The sequence below is a fragment of the Bos grunniens genome, chromosome 2 (assembly GCF_055505025.1).
Source record: "Bos grunniens cultivar Pamir isolate PY7600 chromosome 2, Bosgru_T2T1.0, whole genome shotgun sequence".
Classification (NCBI taxonomy): Eukaryota; Metazoa; Chordata; class Mammalia; order Artiodactyla; family Bovidae; genus Bos; species Bos grunniens.
Window position 1 is genome coordinate 127,916,662 of NC_141166.1, and position 19,192 is coordinate 127,935,853.

General features: G+C 35.8%; 1 protein-coding gene across 2 annotated transcripts in view; it reads right to left on the reverse strand.

The window, feature by feature from the left end:
- CALCRL (calcitonin receptor like receptor) overlaps positions 1 to 19,192 on the reverse strand; it is a 128,115-nt gene that overhangs the window by 37,186 nt on the left and 71,737 nt on the right. For both annotated transcript variants that reach the window (XM_086371391.1, XM_086371387.1), the window contains 7 exons: positions 12,583 to 12,673; positions 12,319 to 12,407; positions 10,983 to 11,074; positions 8,555 to 8,690; positions 5,508 to 5,618; positions 5,304 to 5,416; positions 3,857 to 3,948 (listed from right to left, as the gene is read on the reverse strand). In XM_086371391.1, coding sequence (XP_086227517.1) covers positions 3,857 to 3,948; positions 5,304 to 5,416; positions 5,508 to 5,618; positions 8,555 to 8,690; positions 10,983 to 11,036 — 506 coding nt within the window. In that variant the 5' untranslated portion in view covers positions 11,037 to 11,074; positions 12,319 to 12,407; positions 12,583 to 12,673. The remainder of the gene's footprint in view (positions 1 to 3,856; positions 3,949 to 5,303; positions 5,417 to 5,507; positions 5,619 to 8,554; positions 8,691 to 10,982; positions 11,075 to 12,318; positions 12,408 to 12,582; positions 12,674 to 19,192) is intronic.

Genomic DNA, 19,192 nt, shown 5'->3' on the forward strand with positions numbered 1-19,192 from the left:
CCTTCCTCAGTGATCAATGCAAAGAAATAGAAGAAAACAATAGAATGGGAAAGACTAAGGATCTCGTCAAGAAAATCAGAGATACCAAGGGAACATTTCATGCAAAGATGGGCTCAATAAAGGATAGAAATGGTATGGACCTAACAGAAGCAGAAGATATTAAGAAGAGGTGGCAAGAATACACAGAAGAACTGTGCAAAAAAGATATTCATGACGAAGATATTCATGATGGTGTGATCACTCACCTAGAGCCAGACATCCTGGAATGTGAAGTCAAGTGGGCCTTAGAAAGCATCACTACGAACAAAGCTAGTGGAGGTGATGGAATTCCAGTTGAGCTGTTTCAAATCCTGAATGATGCCGTGAAAGTGCTGCACTCAATATGCCAGCAAATTTGGAAAACTCAGCTTGGCCACAGGATTGGAAAAGGTCAGTTTTCATTCCAATCCCCAAGAAAGGCAATGCCAAAGAATGCTCAAACTACTACACAGTTACACTCATCTCACACGCTAGGAAAGTAATGCTCAAAATTCTCCAAGCCAGGTTTCAGCAATACGTGAACTGTGAACTTCCAGATGTTCAAGCTGGTTTTAGAAAAGGCAGAGGAACCAGAGATCAAATTGCCAACATCCGCTGGATCATCGAAAAAGCAAGAGCTCCAGAAAACATCTATTTCTGCTTTATTTACTATGCCAAAGCCTTTGACTGTGTGGATCACAATCAACTGTGGAAAATTCTGAAAGAGATGGGAATACCAGACCACCTGACCTGCCTCTTGAGAAATTTGTATGCAGGTCAGGAAGCAACAGTTAGAACTGGACATGGAACAACAGACGGGTTCCAAATAGGAAAAGGAGTACGTCAAGGCTGTATATGTCACCCTGCTTATTTAACTTCTATGCAGAGTACATCATGAGAAATGCTGGGCTGGAAGAAGCACAAGCTGGAATCAAGATTGCCGGGAGAAATATCAATAACCTCAGATATGCAGATAACACCACCCTTATGGCAGAAAGTGAAGAGGAACCTAAAAGCCTCTTGATGAAAGTGAAAGAGGAGAGTGAAAAAGTTGGCTTAAAGCTCAACATTCAGAAAATGAAGATAATGGCATCTGGTCCCATCACTTCATGGGAAGTAGATGAGGAAACAGTGGAAACAGTGTCAGACTTTATTTTTGGGGGCTTCAAAATCACTGCAGATGGTGACTGCAGCCATGAAATTAAAAGACGCTTACTCCTTGGAAGAAAAGTTATGACCAACCTAGATAGCGTATTGAAAAGCAGAGACATTACTTTGCCAACAAAGGTCCGTCTAGTCAAGGCTATCGTTTTTTCAGTGGCCATGTATCGATGTGACGGTTGGACTGTGAAGAAGGCTGAGCGCCGAAGAATTGATGCTTTTGAACTGTGGTGTTGGAGAATACTTGAGAGTCCCTTGGACTGCAAGGAGATCCAACCAGTCCATTCTGAAGGAGATCAGCCCTGGGATTTCTTTGGAAGGAATAATGCTAAAGCTGAAACTCCAGTACTTTGGCCACCTCATGCGAAGAGTTGACTCATTGGAAATAACTCTGATGCTGGGAGAGATTGGGGGCAGGAGGAGAAGGGGACGACAGAGGATGAGATGGCTGGATGGCATCACGGACTCGACGGACATGAGTCTGAGTGAACTCCGGGAGTTGGTGATGGACAGGGAGGCCTGGCGTGCTGCGATTCATGGGGTCGCAAAGAGTCGGACACAACTGAGTGACTGAATTGAACTGAATTGAATGATGCCTAGATAATGTCTTAAATCAAAAGTGCCGTTAAAATTCCCCAAAGTAATTCATATTGAAGGTTCTTAAGGCACAAGTTTCCCAAAACAGAAATTATGATACAATCTCTAGACTCGCTGATTTTGAACCCATGAAAGATAATCATTTAGTTCATATGTAATTTGCTGTACTTTGAATTGTGATGCACTGTGGGCTAAAAGCTGGTGTTCCAGTTAAAAAGGAACCTAACATCCAATTATCTAATAGTTTTTCGATTTGAATTATTTTGATGTGCCATTACTGTAGTCGGTTCTGGATCATGTTCCAAGATAATTGTTTAAGAAGATGAAGGAGGAGGAGGAGGAGAAGGAGTAGGAGGAGTATGGAGTAGGAAGAAGGAGAGCAGGGGAAAGAAGAGAGTAAGAGAGAGACAATGAGAGTGACAGTAGTGATGATACAATAAAGCACACTTACTGTTCACACTACATTCTGTAATCACTGCTGGTGATCATATTTATGAAGACCATGTTAATGTATAAGATAATGTATGCATGTTTTAGAATTTACTTTCCTATCAATTTAAAAAATCACAGCTAATGGACAGAATTAAGAAATTAGAAGAGGAGGGTAAAATGGGAATTTAGGATTAACAGATAACACTATTATACATAACAGAACAATAAGGTCCTACTGTATAGCATAGGGAACTGTGTTCAGTATTTTGTAATAACCTCTAGTGGGAAAAAATCTGAAAAGAATATATGTGTGTATATTGATGTTGTTCAGTCGCTCAGTTGTATTCAACTCTTTGAGACCCCATCCCATGGACTGCAGCATGTCAGGTATCCCTGTCCTTAATGGTTAGAGATGGTGTGTGTATATATAAGTATGCATCTCCTGGAGATGGTGAGAGATGGTGTGTGTGTGTGTGTATGTGTCCATATGTATATATTTGGGCTTCCCTGGTAGCTCAGCTGGTAAAGAATCTGCCGGCAATGCAGGAAATCCCAGTTTGATTCCTGAGTCAGGAAGATCCCCTGGAGAAGAGATAGACTGCCCACTCCAGTATTCTTGGGCTTCCCTGGTGCTCAGACAGTAAAGAATCTGCCTGCAATGTGGGAGACCTGAATTCAAACCCTGGGTCGAATCTGAGTGACTAAGCACAGCACAGAACACATATATATATTGTATATATACATGCATACATACATACAGGCTTCCTAAGGCGGGTGTTAGTGGTAAAGAAACTGCGTGCCAATGCAGGAGACAGACATAAGAGACATAGTTTGGATCCCTGGATTGGGAAGATCCCCTGGAGGAGGGCATTGCAACCCACTCTAGCATTCTTGCCTGGAGAATCCCATGGACAGGGGAGCCTGGCGGGCTACAGTTCATAGTGTCACAAAGAGTCAGACATGACTGAAGTGACTTAACACACATTGCCATATGTATATATACACACACACACACACTGACACATGTATGTACATATAACTGAATCACTTTGCTGTATACCTGAAACACTGTAAATCAACTATATTTCTATTAAAAAATAAATTGGAACTGACTCTCCCTCCAGCTCCCAAAAGAATAAACTGCAAGTAAAATTCAAAGCATAATTTAACTATTTTAAAGATTATCCCCCCAACACCAGGAAAATTAACCTAACCACAAATATTGAAAGTATTATTTTTAATAGTATATATTAAAAGTCATTGTTATTTTTTGCACAAAATACAGTTCTTACAATGTACTATGTATGCTGATAGTAATATTGACCAAGAAGTTGAAAATTTAATTGGGCAGACCTCTAATATTTCACAATTTCCAAAGCAAATACACATAGGTTTGCATATTGGTTTTGGTTCCTTTCTTACTGCATGACAAGTTAAGCTTCAGAGAGTTCATCAATCTCCTTTCACTATATTTTATAAAGTCAAGACAAAGTCAAAATATTTCAAATTATTTTAAATATAAATTTATTTTAAATATTATAAATCATCTATATTTCATGTATTTTATCAGCACATGACATAAACATGGATATGACACTGCATTCACCAAAGATAATCAGTAAATTAAAAAAGATTTTCATGTACTTACTTGAAATAAAAGAATATGCCAAGTGAGATAAGCAGTGATGCAATAGATAATACATGTCCAATTATAGTCAGGTAAAACAAATTCAGTGCAGTCTGTAATTTGTATGAATAAAAAATTAATTAATGCTAATATCAATGCTATACTTCTACATGTGTATAAGCCGCAAATCAATAAAATAATATCTGTTTTTAAAAACATGTGATCTGATAACCTAAGCCTTTAGCAAGCAAGCCAGTAAGTATTTGAATACATCTTGAATGAAGAATATCTATAAAAATTTATCAGGTGATACCCAAATTTATAAATTGCTATTTTTATTTAAGACATTAGATGTCATATTAAACATATGAAGAAATAAATTTATTGATCTAGGTTTATAAAATGTGAAACCAGCATTTTAAATTTTGGAAGACATTGACAATTTTCACTCCATCAGTTTTGCACCTTAAATTGATGATTTGTTTGTTTAATTTGAATGCCAGGTAAGGCTTCTTTCCCAACTACGTTTCTTTTTTCCATTTGACAAACTTGATACTCCAAAACAAATCTCAATATAATAATGTATAGGGGCCTCTGATCTGTACAAATAAATTATTTTTCTTGGTTTTAACTTTATCTCTTTGATTTTTGTCTTTATTGTAACTTAGCATTTTAATGTGTATTTATATATATATATGTTCAAACCCTTCTCTGAATAAATAAAGAGTACATGATTTATAATGAGAGCTGGCAGTTATCAAATGCTTACCATAGGCTTGTTAGTTTTCTAAATATTTTCCTTGCATTTAGTCAATTCCTATGAAAACCTTGAGGATAGATTCATTATCCTCATTTTAGACAGGAAGGGACTGAGGCAGATGTTCTAGTTTGCCCAGGGTCACAGTGGATAAAGAGCAGAAACAGGAAGTGAGAAACCAGAACTCAGTTTTAATCACTGTGACAAAGCCTCCACACACAGACGCGTGCTGTATCGAAACTGTATTGTGACGAACTATGCTAACCTTGACTTTAATGTATGATGGACGTTAAAAGTGAGAATGCCAGTGAGGGTGACCTAACAGCCAGTCAGGATGAAAGTCTTTGGCTGGGATGGATAGGTCTGTTTAAACCCCCCTGGGCTTGTCTTGTTCTCTTGAGCACTATTTCTGAGTGTAACTATAGGAGTTCCACCACAGATGAACATTTCTTTTTTCTTACTTTTAAACTATGTTTACTTTGGAAAATTCTAAACTACAGTACTGAGACATTGACTTGTAAATAGAAACTACTTAGCTGGATTGCTTCTTCAGTGTAATGACTAAATCTATAATTATTATTATTATTTTTAATGAAAAGGCTTTACAGTGGAATGAATGAACACTAGCTAAATTTTCTCCGATATTATATCAGTAACTAACTTTTACAGTAGATAGTGTAAATTCAGTTTGAATTTATAATTATTACGTACCTTCACTTTCTCATGTGTGTTAACATTACATTGGGTATAATTTGTCCATGTTCTGTTGCTTGCTGGATGTCTAAACCAGTTTCCATCTTGGTCACAGATTTTTGTAACTTTTTCTTTAAAATTGAAAAGGAAATAGTAATTTAGTTAAATGAGGGTTTATTAAATAGATGTCAAAGAGATTTGTATATACATTTCTGCTCTTACCTGAAGGATCAAAATCTTGAAAGTAATCGGGGCAGTGCTGCATTGACTCTGTGCCCGCAGCGACGTCGTTCCAGCACAGCCACCCATCCCAGGTTCTGTTACAGTAAATGCCTTCAGGAGAAAGCAAACATCAGGCTTACTAACCTCCCTCTAGTTATACAGAAACCCCTGAAGTCCTCATGGTTGACCCACACTAACAGGGAATACAGACTGTCTACTGAAAATGAAGACATCATATAAAATCTTTATAACAAGTACTTGGATTATTTACAAAGTAGTTATTAGCATAACTAATTGTTAAATTTAGAAATATCTAAACAAATATATATTTAGCTTTAATTCTCATTCTCAAAGGTAGCTATTTATCCAATAAATTACATGGTCTTTGCTGGTTTTCCATAACCATGAAGTATTGGTTAATTCGTGTCCCTATTTTTGAAATTCAAAAATTTGGGAAATTGGAAACGTGTTTTATTTTAGAAAGTGTGTTCTTAGGGCAAGTTATAGTATTTTTTGAGGTGCACAAATGAACATTCCAATATTTCCTATTTTACCACATTAACCCTGACACACACTTATTTAGAGTCCTTCACCAAATTCTAACTCTTATTTTCCTTCCTTTTCTTTTCAAATGAAATAAAAGTGTTTAATCTCACATTCTTTTCTTACCTACATTAAGAACAAGAACCTCTTACATGAAAAAAAGTTTAAAGGCATAGAGAAATAAAATGACTAAAACTTTCTAAAGTTATATAACAGTCTGTAATCAAAGACGGTAATTTTTTGCCATAAGCACACATAGATAGAAACTTGAATGTTGCATGAACTGTTTATTATTATTAACAGATTTGCATAGCAATCTCAGAATCAATCTAGGCCTCACAGAAGTAGAAAACATTCTATCGGCCTGAAAATCTAAATATTTCTAATTAAAAATAAAACTCATATAGTCTGTTTTCCCTCCTGTGATTTTCAAACTCTTTATTTAAATAGCTTGCATCCACATTATTACCAAACAAAATGCATTTTGAGGCCTGTCAGAGAAAATTTTCCTGATCCCATTTTAGAAAGCACTTTAGACAAGTCCTTACAGAGCTCCAAAAGATTCCACAACACTGACTACATGATAGAAGGGTCTAGAATTTTCCCAGCTGTGTTATATGGCATTTGAGTGAGACATGAAAAAGTTTTCCATTAAAAAAGTTTTTGTGGTCAAATAGATTTGGAAAACACAAAGTTAAACACATTTCTTTACTATAGGATTTTTTACAGTATTTAAAATTACAGAGAACGTTATGAATCTCCAAGAGGAAGATTTATTATGTAGTGATCCTGAACTTTATCACAAAATTATTTGATTATAAAACCCTCATAAATATATTCCTATTATTAAGAAATTAGATTTGAAGCTAGCTTGCACACATATCTAGATCATTTGGAAGGCATTAATTCAAAAATTTAAAGCTAATAACACTTAGACTTTAATGGAATAAAGTGAGAGGCCAGACGGTTAGCACAGAATTTGTATACAGATTTTAACTATTTGATAATTCAGTTCCTACTGAACTAATATCAGATAGTTTGTCATTGTCTGACATATTTTAGAGATACTGGATATATATTGTAATAAAAATATTTGGACAGATATATCAAATTGCTTCGATATATATCGGTTAGATTAAGATTCCAAGAGTTGATCAATACAGACAAATTGTTTATTTTCTCTTTCTCACAAGCAAGTTAATTTTGACACTTACAAATATTAACAGTAACGTACTTTTAACATATCATGTATATAACAAGCATGTTTTATACTATAAATATTTTCTCCCCAAATTAAATTATTTGTTTCTACTGATTTAAAAATATCTAAAGTCTACGTTTTTCTTTGTTTCATTATGAGTTTTGCATTTTATATTTTAAAGATAATCCTGTCTTTAAGGTTGCCAGATAAAAAACATAGTGTTTTCGTGCTTTGGGTTTTGTTTTTGGTTTTGCTAAATTTGGCAACTCTACTTGTTGCCAGAATTAAGAATTACGGCATATATGTGACACTTAGTAGGTCTTCAATAAATCTTTCAAAAATACCTTAAAAATATCTAATGGAAACAGAAATTCATGGATTTCATTAGCTTTGCTACCAAATGTACTATACATAGTATGTGTTATGCAAAAAATTGTCATTTTATTAAGCTCCTATCAAGAAGTTTGTGAAAAAAAGAAATATAGAGCACATAAACTGAAGATCGACTATCATTGATTTAATTCAAGACTTATTTTTTATTTTAAATATCTTTATACTATATAAAAATACTAAAAATATCCCTGTCGCATATATTTTTATTAGAATTTTTAAAAATAGGTAAGATAAATTGGGGCTTCCCTGGTGGCTCAGATGGTAAAGGGTCTGCCTGCAATGCGGAAGACCCAGGTTTGATCCCTGGGTCGGTAAGATCCCCTGGAGAAGGAAATGGCAACCCACTCCAATACTCTTGCCTGGAGAATTCCATGGATAGAGGAGCCTGGTAGGCTACAGTCCATGGGGTTGCAAAGAGTCGGACACGACTGAGAGACTTCATTCACTCACTCAAGATAAATTACATAATAAGATGTTCTTCACAAATAATTAAAACTGTACATATACTAGAAATACTAGCAACTAACCCACTTTTTGGAGAAGGCAATGGCACCCCACTCCAGTACTCTTGCCTGGAAAATCCCATGGACGGAGGAGCCTGGTAGGCTGCAGTCCATGGGGTTGCGAAGAGTCAGACATGCCTGAGCGACTTCACTTTCACTTTTCACTTTCATGCATTGGAGAAGGGAATGGCAACCCACTCCAGTGTTCTTGCCTGGAGAATCCCAAGGATGGGGGAGCCTCGTGGGCTACCGTCTATGGGGTCGTACAGAGTCGGACACGACTGAAGCGACTTAGCAGTAGCAGCAGCAACCCATTTTTAAGAAGGAAACTAAGAGACCTGCAATGATGTAATGGGGTAGTTTTCTTATAATCTATATCAAATGCATTTAAAATTAGTCATGTTTACCTTCTGTTTGTTGAACAGGGTCTTGCATAATTTTTTGGTAACATTCATATTGAGCCGTCATGATTTTATTTCTAGTAACACCCAGCTGAATTAAGTCATCGGGGTTCTCCTCTTCGGATTCTGCTATAACAAGAATCTAAGGAATTAAAGAAAATAAAATTTCAGAATTGTGAGAATGTTAGCAACAGTCTGTCACAGCAAAAAATGTAAGTACAGCAATGTGCTGCATGATCAACAGGCTCTGGGGGGCACTTCCTGACTTTCAGTGTTTGCCAGTTTCCACGTTGTAAATATCCCCACCTCGTCCAATATCCAACCACCACCAAGAGCTGCCCGTGGCATCACTGGGAAGTACAGTCCACAGTTCCCCCTCAGAGCCTGTGGGGGCCAGCTCCAGGCCAGCTTTCTGGAATGCAGACAGCTCTATTCCAACTCCACCTCTACTTTTTAACCTGGCAATGTAGAAAAGATATTTAACCTCCACCCCACCACACAATCCCACCAAAACCTCTGCTTTTTTATTGTAAAATGGGTTAAAATAGTATCAAGATAACAAAGGGGAAGTATCTGGCACATGGTAAATACTCAAGCTTGTTGCCATTTTTATATTTACATTTTGATAAAATAATGCAAGTTCACTTATGCTGTTGGTTAATAGAGTTTTAATTGTATGCACATCAATAAATGTTTTAGATAAGGTCTATATTTATATTCTTCCACTTTAGTAGCGTTATTTTAAGCTTCACTTACACTTTAATTTCTACATGACTTTTTTCCTTGTTTCATAGCATGAAGCCTACATACACCTCTCTTCAACTTTATTTCTTCTTCGCTTTTGCATTATTCCTATTTTCCATAAACAGTTATCTTTCTATTCCTGTGTTGATTCCTTATTCTTAATTTTCTTACTGCTGTTCTCTAGCAGTAAGTTGAATTTAATTTAAATGTAAAATAAATAGTAACAGTCCCTCAGTGTGTGACACCACTCTAGTTTCCCATCACCTCACCACCATTCAACATTAACTTTTTCATTCTTAGATTGGCTTTAATTTCTTAACAAAGATTTATGCAGTTGTTGTGCTGCACGTATTAAAAATGGAAATTTACAACATCAAGGAAAAATATTTTTCTCCTGTTCTCAGTTTTTATAATTGCATAAAATCAATAGCATTTTTATTTTTACTTTAAAAGCCAGATATGCATGTTGTCTGAATGAATTCAAGAGAAACGGTCACAATTCCTTAAATTACAATAATCAGGTTGGTAATCTCTTACAGAATTACCTGCAGGGAACCAGCTTTGGCCCGTGCAGCTCATTGGCAGGCTCAGTTGAGGCTGGGAGCCAGAGAAACAGGAGTCCTGTTTCTTGAATTCTAGTCTATTTACCTAAGATAACATCTGAGAAGCCTAGAATTTGGACTGCTCTTAGACTTGAGAATGTTTTTAAATACAAATGCTAACAGGAATGTAGTCGTGCTTTTTTCCCATTTAAGTTTTCTATATTTTTCTTGAGTCTCTTTGCTTGACTCTTCCTGGGGTTTACTTGGAAACACCACAGGAAAATTATTTGCTGGCACAGAGTTAGACGAGATTGTATCTCTCAGTTTCTCATACATATGATAAGAGTATTTGTTGTTGTTGTAGTAAGAGTATAGTCATTGCTTTAATAAGGGAGAAAAAATGGGAACAAAATACTTCTGTAAACAAAAATAACATTAACTGTATAAAGCATACAGCCCCTCTAGTACAGCAATTGCTTTTTGGTCATCCTCAGTCTACCCTCCACTTCCAGCCCCACCTCCCCTGCATATACATGCAGAGGCTTGCAGGAGAGCACATACTCACATACACATCTGCCCAACTTAGCCTCAATGCCTGTCAGAAAGCGGACATTTAATACTGATTTGAATGAATGGATGAGGAAATTAATTTAAAACACAGTGATTGGTTCCAAAATGCTTTTCGGTCAATACAAGTCAATCAGTTGGCAGAATGGGAAGAAAATCAACAGGCTGGAATTGCTTTTTTAACATAGCTAACTCAGAGTCAGCAGGTCTGATTGAAAATATTTCATCTATTATGTATGACTGGGCTATACAGCCATTCCATTTTTTTTTTCAAACTCTGGTAATTACTTTCTTCTGGTCTGCACTGCTGTATCTCTCATACTTCCTCACTTTGATACCACCCCTCCCAACGCAACATAATACTAGGGTGCCTGTTACAGGACTAAAAGCCTAAAAAGGTACACTGGAAGAAAATGAATTATTGCTGTGTTGATTAGATATAAAAGAGTACTTTATTTACGCATCAAATAACTATATGTATGTAATTTTGTGTTATTAACCTTTATCAATGATGGGTATATTAGAAGTTAAAACAGAAATAATCATAGGAAGGGGGATACATTTGAGAAATTTATGCTTACCATGAAAAAAGGCAAGAGGAACAGAAAAGACAGGAAAAACTTTTTCTCCATCATTAAAGCCAAAATGAAATATGCTATATATATAAATCAAACTGCAATAGAAAATAAAAAATATAATTCAGCAATATATATGAAATAAATATACATGGCTCTTAATAGGAATTTATTTTAAACCTCATGATAAAGAAACAACAAAAAATAAAAACTACACGATAATTTTGCTTTAAGGATTTGATTAACAGTTTTATGAATTACAAATATTATAAGCGTCATAGTTTAAAGCACTAAAAGCTAAATTAAATACGTTTTAATTTAATTTAGTTAGCTTTTCAAGCAGGAAAGCCTCTCACAGATGTAATTTTAAATAATCAGAAATCATCTTTTTGTTTGTTTGTTTCTGTCAAACATCAACATGATTCAGCCATAGGTGTACATATGTCCCCTCCCTCACGAACCACCCCATTCCACCCCTCTAGGTTGTTACAGAGCCCAGGTTTGAGTTCCCTGTGTCATACAGCAAATTCCCACTGGTAATCTACTTTATATATCCTTAAATTTACCAAAATTTGGATAAAAAAATTAGAATAAAATGATAAAAAGTATCAGAGTAAAGTCTCATAAGACATAAAAGCACAACTTTTGATAGCATAGTTTACTATTAAAGCTTATTTATTTCCAATAAGTATTAATCTTATTTTTAATTTTATGACTCTTTAACAATTTAAAGGAAAAACTGAATTTGGGCCCATTCCTTGAAAGCTAGCATCCATAAGTCATAAAAAATGGACTTTTACTTTAATAGAAATTACTCTTCACTCCAGGATTCACTTTTTATAATAAAAATAGTTCCCTAACCCATCTATATTATTAAAATAAGTTTAAAGGATATGGACAATAGCAAATAAAAGTATTTCTGTCAAGTGTTTGTAATGTTGGATATAGATCCCTGCTAACTTCTTAATTCTAAGAGGCAAACATTGCAGGAATAAAGTGTATGGCACTTACTCTCCAAAAGTTCCATCACCAATCTACTCTGGTAGCATTTTTATGAAATATAAATGACCATGGTTTATCATAAAATATATTTATTTAGCTGAATTAAAAACATTTTTCAAAGGAGATAAAAACTAATCAATACATATTTGCCAGTGAACTATGAACTTAGATTTAATTTCATTAGGAAATGTGATTTCTATTACAGGGCAAATGTTAGAATAAGAATTATAAAAATCTTTTCTTCATTTTACTTATCATTTGTATTATTGCATGCGATGAGAGTGCACCATTAACAAGCACACAGAATCCATGCCACTGCTTGACCTCATCAATGACTTACCTAAAAGAAACTTTTCTTTATATTGTAGCAATCTTCCAAATAATGTTTTCTTTTCAGTCAGCTATACTGGGCTTTTACGATTAGCTGATCTTAAAAAAATACAATGAAAAAACAAAGTATTACATTAATTTTAGATTTAAAAAATCATGTTGTAATAGAAAGAAAACAATGAATCAAAGTTTTTGCAATTTAATGATTAATGAGTTGATATTTTAGTTTTTATTACATTGTACCATGAGAAAAATCTAATTTTCTGATACTTACAATCACAATTGTCTCCAGACTCAAATCACATTTTCTCTTGGATCCTATTCAAAATTGTCTTGAAGAATGTCTTAAATCTGGAGGTCATGACCTGAAATATTGATATAATAATTGTATTTCAATGAACAAAATAATTTCCATGATAAATTAAAATTTTCAAAGAAAATGCCACTAGTAAGATGATATTTTTATTCAGCTACTCTGATTTTTAAAAATCTTTTGCTTACAATATTTGAGTTTTGTCACAAATATTTGTTGTTTTCCATTATATGGAGAAGTTTATGTCTATTTTCATTTATCCAGGATGGTTGAAACACTGAGCAATTGACTATTTTACTTAAGTAAATATCAAAAAAGTAGAATACAATAAAAGAACTTTCAAATTAAACTGTTTTTTAAACTTCCTTTGAATAATTTGAGCTTTCCTGGTAGCTCAGATGATAAAGAATCCATCTGTAATGTGGGAGACTTGGTTTGATCCCCGGGTTGGGAAGATCCCCTGGAGAAGGGAACGGCTACCCATTTTATCTAATATTTATTGGAATGTGTTAGTCTTGGTTATTTAAATCTAATTCCCTAGCTGATGTGGTTCCTCACAGACAGAAACCACATTGATCTTTCTTTTCTTTGTGTCTGGAATAAATGAAAAAAATGAAGAAATAAAGTACTTTAGGAGCTTAAGCTTACAATCCAGAACACTAGTTGTAACTATTAGTGAATTATCATTTCTTTTATTAGAAGACTGTAAGTAGTGTTTGAATCTATACTGACACTGAAAATTGAGGGGAAACTTCAGCATGTTTACTTTTTTACAAAATTAAAGTCCTTTATTCCGTCTTTGAGTTCAGTGGTTGGTTGGGTATTTGGATTGAATAAACAGTAGTTTATCGTACTATCTTTGGAAGTCATAAGGCTTAAGCCAAATTTAAAACATTAGTAGCCCACATTTTTTCCGTATTAAATATGTATAAAATACAAAGTTGCAAAGGAAAATGTAAAGGAATATTATTTTATTTGGAAATCAGATTTTTATGAAACAATGCTTTGATGATTTACACAATGCAGGATTAAATTATCCTCAATGCATACATGGGCTCAAAAATTGAAGGAAAAGTTGTCTCAAAAAACATGTTTGAAGTTTTCCTATATCCAACATATTTGAAAAACATTTCATGCAACACTAGCAGCTATTTTTGTTGCTAAGCTAATGGGTTTCAAAATCAGAGTTCCAAATAATATCTTAGTGAAATATCTCTTAGTGTTCAAAGGATCATTCTGGCACCAAAAATTAAGATGAGTTTATTCAACTCACAAAATATTGATTAGTGCAAGTAATTACACTTTTATAGCTTTCTTACTTCACCCTATTGCCTAGAGATTTGGAAAGTGGGTTACTAGGAACAAGATTATGTTCTGCACTATATATATTTGTAGCATTCCTAATCAAGGGATCAGGTTTATGATCCCTGGTTTTATCAAACTTTGAAGCAGCAAGTTTGGGTGGCAGTTTCTAAACAACATGGTGGATACTTACTTGTACTCTTTAGATCTGGTAATGTCTATTTCTTTGGAAAGAATGATGCTAAAGCTGAAACTCCAGTACTTTGGCCACCTCATGTGAAGAGTTGACTCATTGGAAAAGACTCTGATGCTGGGAGGGATTGGGGGCAGGAGGAGAAGGGGACGACAGAGGATGAGATGGCTGGATGGCATCACTGACTCGATGGACGTGAGTCTGAGTGAATTCCAGGAGTTGGTGATGGACAGGGAGGTCTGGCGTGCTGCGATTCATGGGGTCGCAAACAGTCAGACACGACTGAGCGACTGAACTGAACTGAATGTCTATTTCATGCAGTGATCCAATTTGCTTGAATCATCTACCCTACAAAGGATTTATCAAATTTCCTTCCTGGCAGACATATGGCATGAAAATGCTAGTGATGGAAGAATCACCCCTTTTACCAAGATTCTTACATCTTACATCAATTCTTACATCAATAATGTAAGAATCATGACTAGGCATACAAATAATGCCACTGCAGATGCCACTGCATCTGAAGGTCAGTTTAGGTTAAGCCTCATATTTATGAGTATAATGACACAATTATTGTCAGAAGTATGCTTAACTGTATGCCTCAGCTTACAATTAATCATACTTAACCAACTCACTGGTTCTTTGTAGACAGCTTCTCATATGTTCATTTAGCAAGCGTTTCTCTCCTCTATGTTTAGCTTATTCCAGATTTATCTTTCCTGAAGTTCACATTATATTAATTGATCAAAGATATTAAGTAAATCATTGTAAATTTCTCATACCTAGTTAAGTTATTTATTGACAATTGAGTTTCATGTTGCTTGCCGAAATATAGTAGGTCCCATTCAATTTTGAAGAGGTATCAGTCATGTCCTACTCTTTGCGACCCCATGGACAGTAGCCTACTAGGCTCTGCTGTCCATGGGATTCTCCAGGCAAGAATAGTGGAGTGGGCTGCCATTTCCTTCTCCAGGGGATCTTCCCAACCTAGGGATCAAACCCGGGTGTTCTGAATTGCAGACAGATGCTTTACCGTCTGAGCCACCAGGGAAGCCCAGTAGATAATTAAAGGAGGTCAAATTAAATGACTAATTCTGCCAGGGGATTTTTCCTAGTGAGCTCAGGTTTGTTTAACAGGAAAAGCGCTGCTTCAAAACTGAGAAAGCTCAAATTTAAACTCATAAGTGAATTTCTAATCACAGTGGTACTGGTAGTAGTTACTGCTGGTCTAGTCTCACAGATCCTAAAAATACTATTATCACATCTCAAAATTAAAATAGAAGATTTGGTTTTACTATTAGAAATAAAATAACTTTCTTTACTGTATACATGAAATAAAAAATAGTTTATAAATAATCTACAAGCTTCTTGCTCAAAGAATCACCAAAATAAAATTTAAATGACATATTTCATCACAGAAAGAACTTTGACTTAAGAACTCAAATAACTTTTGAAATATAGCTTCCTAATCACTCATTGCTTTGTGTAGCATCTTCTGGGTTCATTTCTTAAAATTGCAGTAGATCAGCAACACAAGGCAGTTCTCCCTTTTTTTAACAGTTTTGCATTTCCAAATCCACAAAATTTAACCAATCTTCTTGGCTTGATCAGTTTTAAAAAAATCTTTTATTCTACCTAAACATAATAAATCAGTGTGACTTAATCATTTACCAGAACACAAAAACATAAATCCAGTGCCTTTCAAAATTGCTTCTTATTTTCCCAAATTTTTATTATACATGTACACACTTCTCATAAATTTTTCTTAGTAAAAATTCTTATTTTTAGTTGACCCATCTAACCCTAATATTAAAAGTGTATGTTCACTCCAAAATTAAGACAAAAGACCAACTTTAATCTTCTACTCCATTTCCAAAATATCTTGGATTGTCACAGGCCCTAAGCCATGTTCTTTGCTCCATTTATTTATCTAGTTACTATAAAACTGGCTAACAGAAGCATTTCCCACAAATATCTAATTTGCCATTAAGTATCCCGAATCTTTGTGTGAGCAAAGTGAGGCTGTTTCCTATCCAAGTACTTTCCTTTATAGCATATTAAACAAGCTTCATTTTTCCTGATTCAAAACAAGGGAAAAGCACTCTTCACTCCCAATATCCTACATGTCTATGGCAAATGTCAACTTCTTTCTCTCATTCACACTATATGGAACAGATTGTGCCACTAGAAAAGTGTTCAAGTACAAGATCCTGGTTACTTTTTATTATCTTCTCACTGCTTATTTTTTGGCAAAACCTAAGTCTTTGTGCTAGAATGATTCCTGCTAATTACCATCTTTACTTGCACTAGAGTCTTTGAGAAAGAAATGCCCTTATTTCCCCACCCCCATCCTGACCTGGACTGTTCCTAACACTTTCAATACGTGAAGCAGTAAGAAAATTAAAATATAAAGTGACGTCTCTTTCTTGAAAATCTGTTACTGGAATGTAAGAAACTCAAATTATTAAGCCTTTGAATGAACAAGTAACAAATCATTGTTGTAACATACACCAGGGTTCCACCGAGTGTGGGTTAATGGATCACCTGTATCAGAATCACCCCCAGAACTTGCTGAACACATTAGAATGTCTAGGCCCCAGAACAGAAACTCTGAATCAGAACCTTCAGAAGAACTTGGGAGTACTTTTTGTAAGCACCCGAGGAAATTCTTGGCCTGCTAAATTTTGGGAAGCACAATACAAACACATCATCCTCATTTGGCCGTGCTGAAACCTGGACACACTTATATTCCTCTGTCTCTAGGTGCTGGCCAGACTATTTTAAAAGTGCTATTAAGTATAAATCAAGCAAAATATTCTGCAGTGTTCCCAGGCACAATTACTACCTCAGAACTTCCAGAGCAAGTTATTCAAATATATATGTTTAATATATATATTTGACATTTCATGTAATATAATTATTACTCTATACTGTTCATGCTTCTGGATTGTGAGTACATGAAGAATAGGACATGCACCATATTTGTGAGGTAGTTAGGATAGGAAAAAGGAGTCCAAAATAGCAAAGACTAAAAGACAAAGAAGGGAAAAGCCCATGAAAATAGAATAAAGGAATGTCCGAGGACCAGAGTAAGGACCTCAGGTGAAGCGAACAGCCTTCTGGTTAGCTTAATTTACGTAGGGCAGGCTCAAGGGGAGGAGACAAAAACATATAAAGAGAGGAGCCAAAATTGAGCTGGGGGCTTCTCTTCTCTTCCCGTCTTTTGGGCCAGCCCACCCTCATGCCTCAAGGATGTATTTTCCTTTGCTTTCTAAATAAAACTGAGCTATAACAGTGGTCCATCCATCACTTCAAATTTTTGCTGCAGTGACACAGAACCAAGGAAATTACTCCCCAGACATGTTCATCCCTGTGACTTCAAACCCTAGCAAAGTGGGGTAGAAAGTGGGTACACAGTATGTTTTGAGTAGGTTATTTACAAAATGAATTCAATCGAGTTGAAGAAATCTGGTGTTGTAGGATGTTCTCAGCTGTCTCAAACGTATTATAATTTTCTGACACCTTTAAAAAGTCATTGCCCGGATTGTACTCCAAGAGATTCAGGTTCAGTGCCTCTTGATTGTGGCCAAGGGATAAGCTTTTTATCAAGTTTCCTAGGTGATGCAGAAATATGCAACTAGAGTTGAGAACCAGTGGTACAGACAGAATCCTGTGGTAGGCAGAATAACAAGCCGCCAAAGATTCCCATACATAGTCCCCAGAATCTGTGATTTTAAGGTAATGGACCTTAAAATAGAAAGATTATCCTAGATTTTCATGAATTATCCTGGTAGGCCTAAACTAAGCCCTTCAAATAGAAGGGGAACATTGACGAGTCCGTCAGAGCAGTGCAGCAGAAGGAAGGAAGCAGAAGAAAATAGCAACAAAAAGGAGTTGATCCACTGTTGCTGGCTATGCCATGCAGGAGCTCATGTGCAAGGACCAGAAACCAGACTCTACAATGACAAAGGTGCCAGCAAGCAAATGTGCACCTCAACTGTACATCCTCAAGGAACTGAATTTTGCCAACAACCTGAATAAGTCCAGAAGCATATCCTCTCCAGGACCTTCAGAAGAGAACACAGCTCTGCCAACACTTGACTTTGGCCTTGTGAGACTTGAAATAGAGAAACTAGACAAGCCCACAGGGCCTCTGACCCATAGAACTGTGAGATAATAAACGTGTTGTTTCAAACTACTAAATTTGTGGCAATTTGTCAGAGCTGTGAGAAAAAACTAACTAGAAATCCTTACCCTTATAAAATATTAATTTTCCCATTAAAACTAAGTGGTAATTTTCTGCTTGCCAACTGGCCAGTCCTTCCTCCTAACTTTAGAATGCAGATCCTTTTCAATTAATAATGGGGCTATAGTTGACTCATTGGAAAAGACTCTGATGCTGGGAGGGATTGGGGGCAGGAGGAGAAGGGGGCGACAGAGGATGAGATGGCTGGATGGCATCACTGACTTGATGGACGTGAGTCTGAGTGAACTCCAGGAGTTGGTGATGGACAGGGAGGCCTGGCGTGCTGCAATTCATGGGGTCGCCAAGAGTCGGACACGACTGAGCGACTGAACTGACTGAACTGATGTCCTGATAAATCATAAATTGAAAATATTATAAGTGGAAAATACATTTAATACATCTAACATACCAAAAACCATAGCTTACTTTAAACTTACTCAGAACACTTACATTAGCCTGCAGTTGGGCAAAATCACATAACACAATTACTATTTTATAATCAAGTGTTGAATATCTCATGTAATGTATTGAGTGTGTGTGTTAGTCACTCAGTCATGTCCGATTCTTTGCAACCCCCTGGACTGTAGCCCGCCAGGCTCCTCTGTCCATGGCATTCACCAAGCAGGAATACTGCAGTGGGTTACCATTTCCTTCTCCAGGGGATCTTCCCAACCCAGGGATTGAACCCAGGTTTTCTTCATTGCAAGCGGATGCTTTACATCTGAGCTACTAGGGAAGCCCAATGTATTCAATACTAGACTGAAAGTGAAAAACAGAAAGTTGTATGAGTACAGAATGGTTGTATCAGCTGTTTATCCTCATTATCTTGT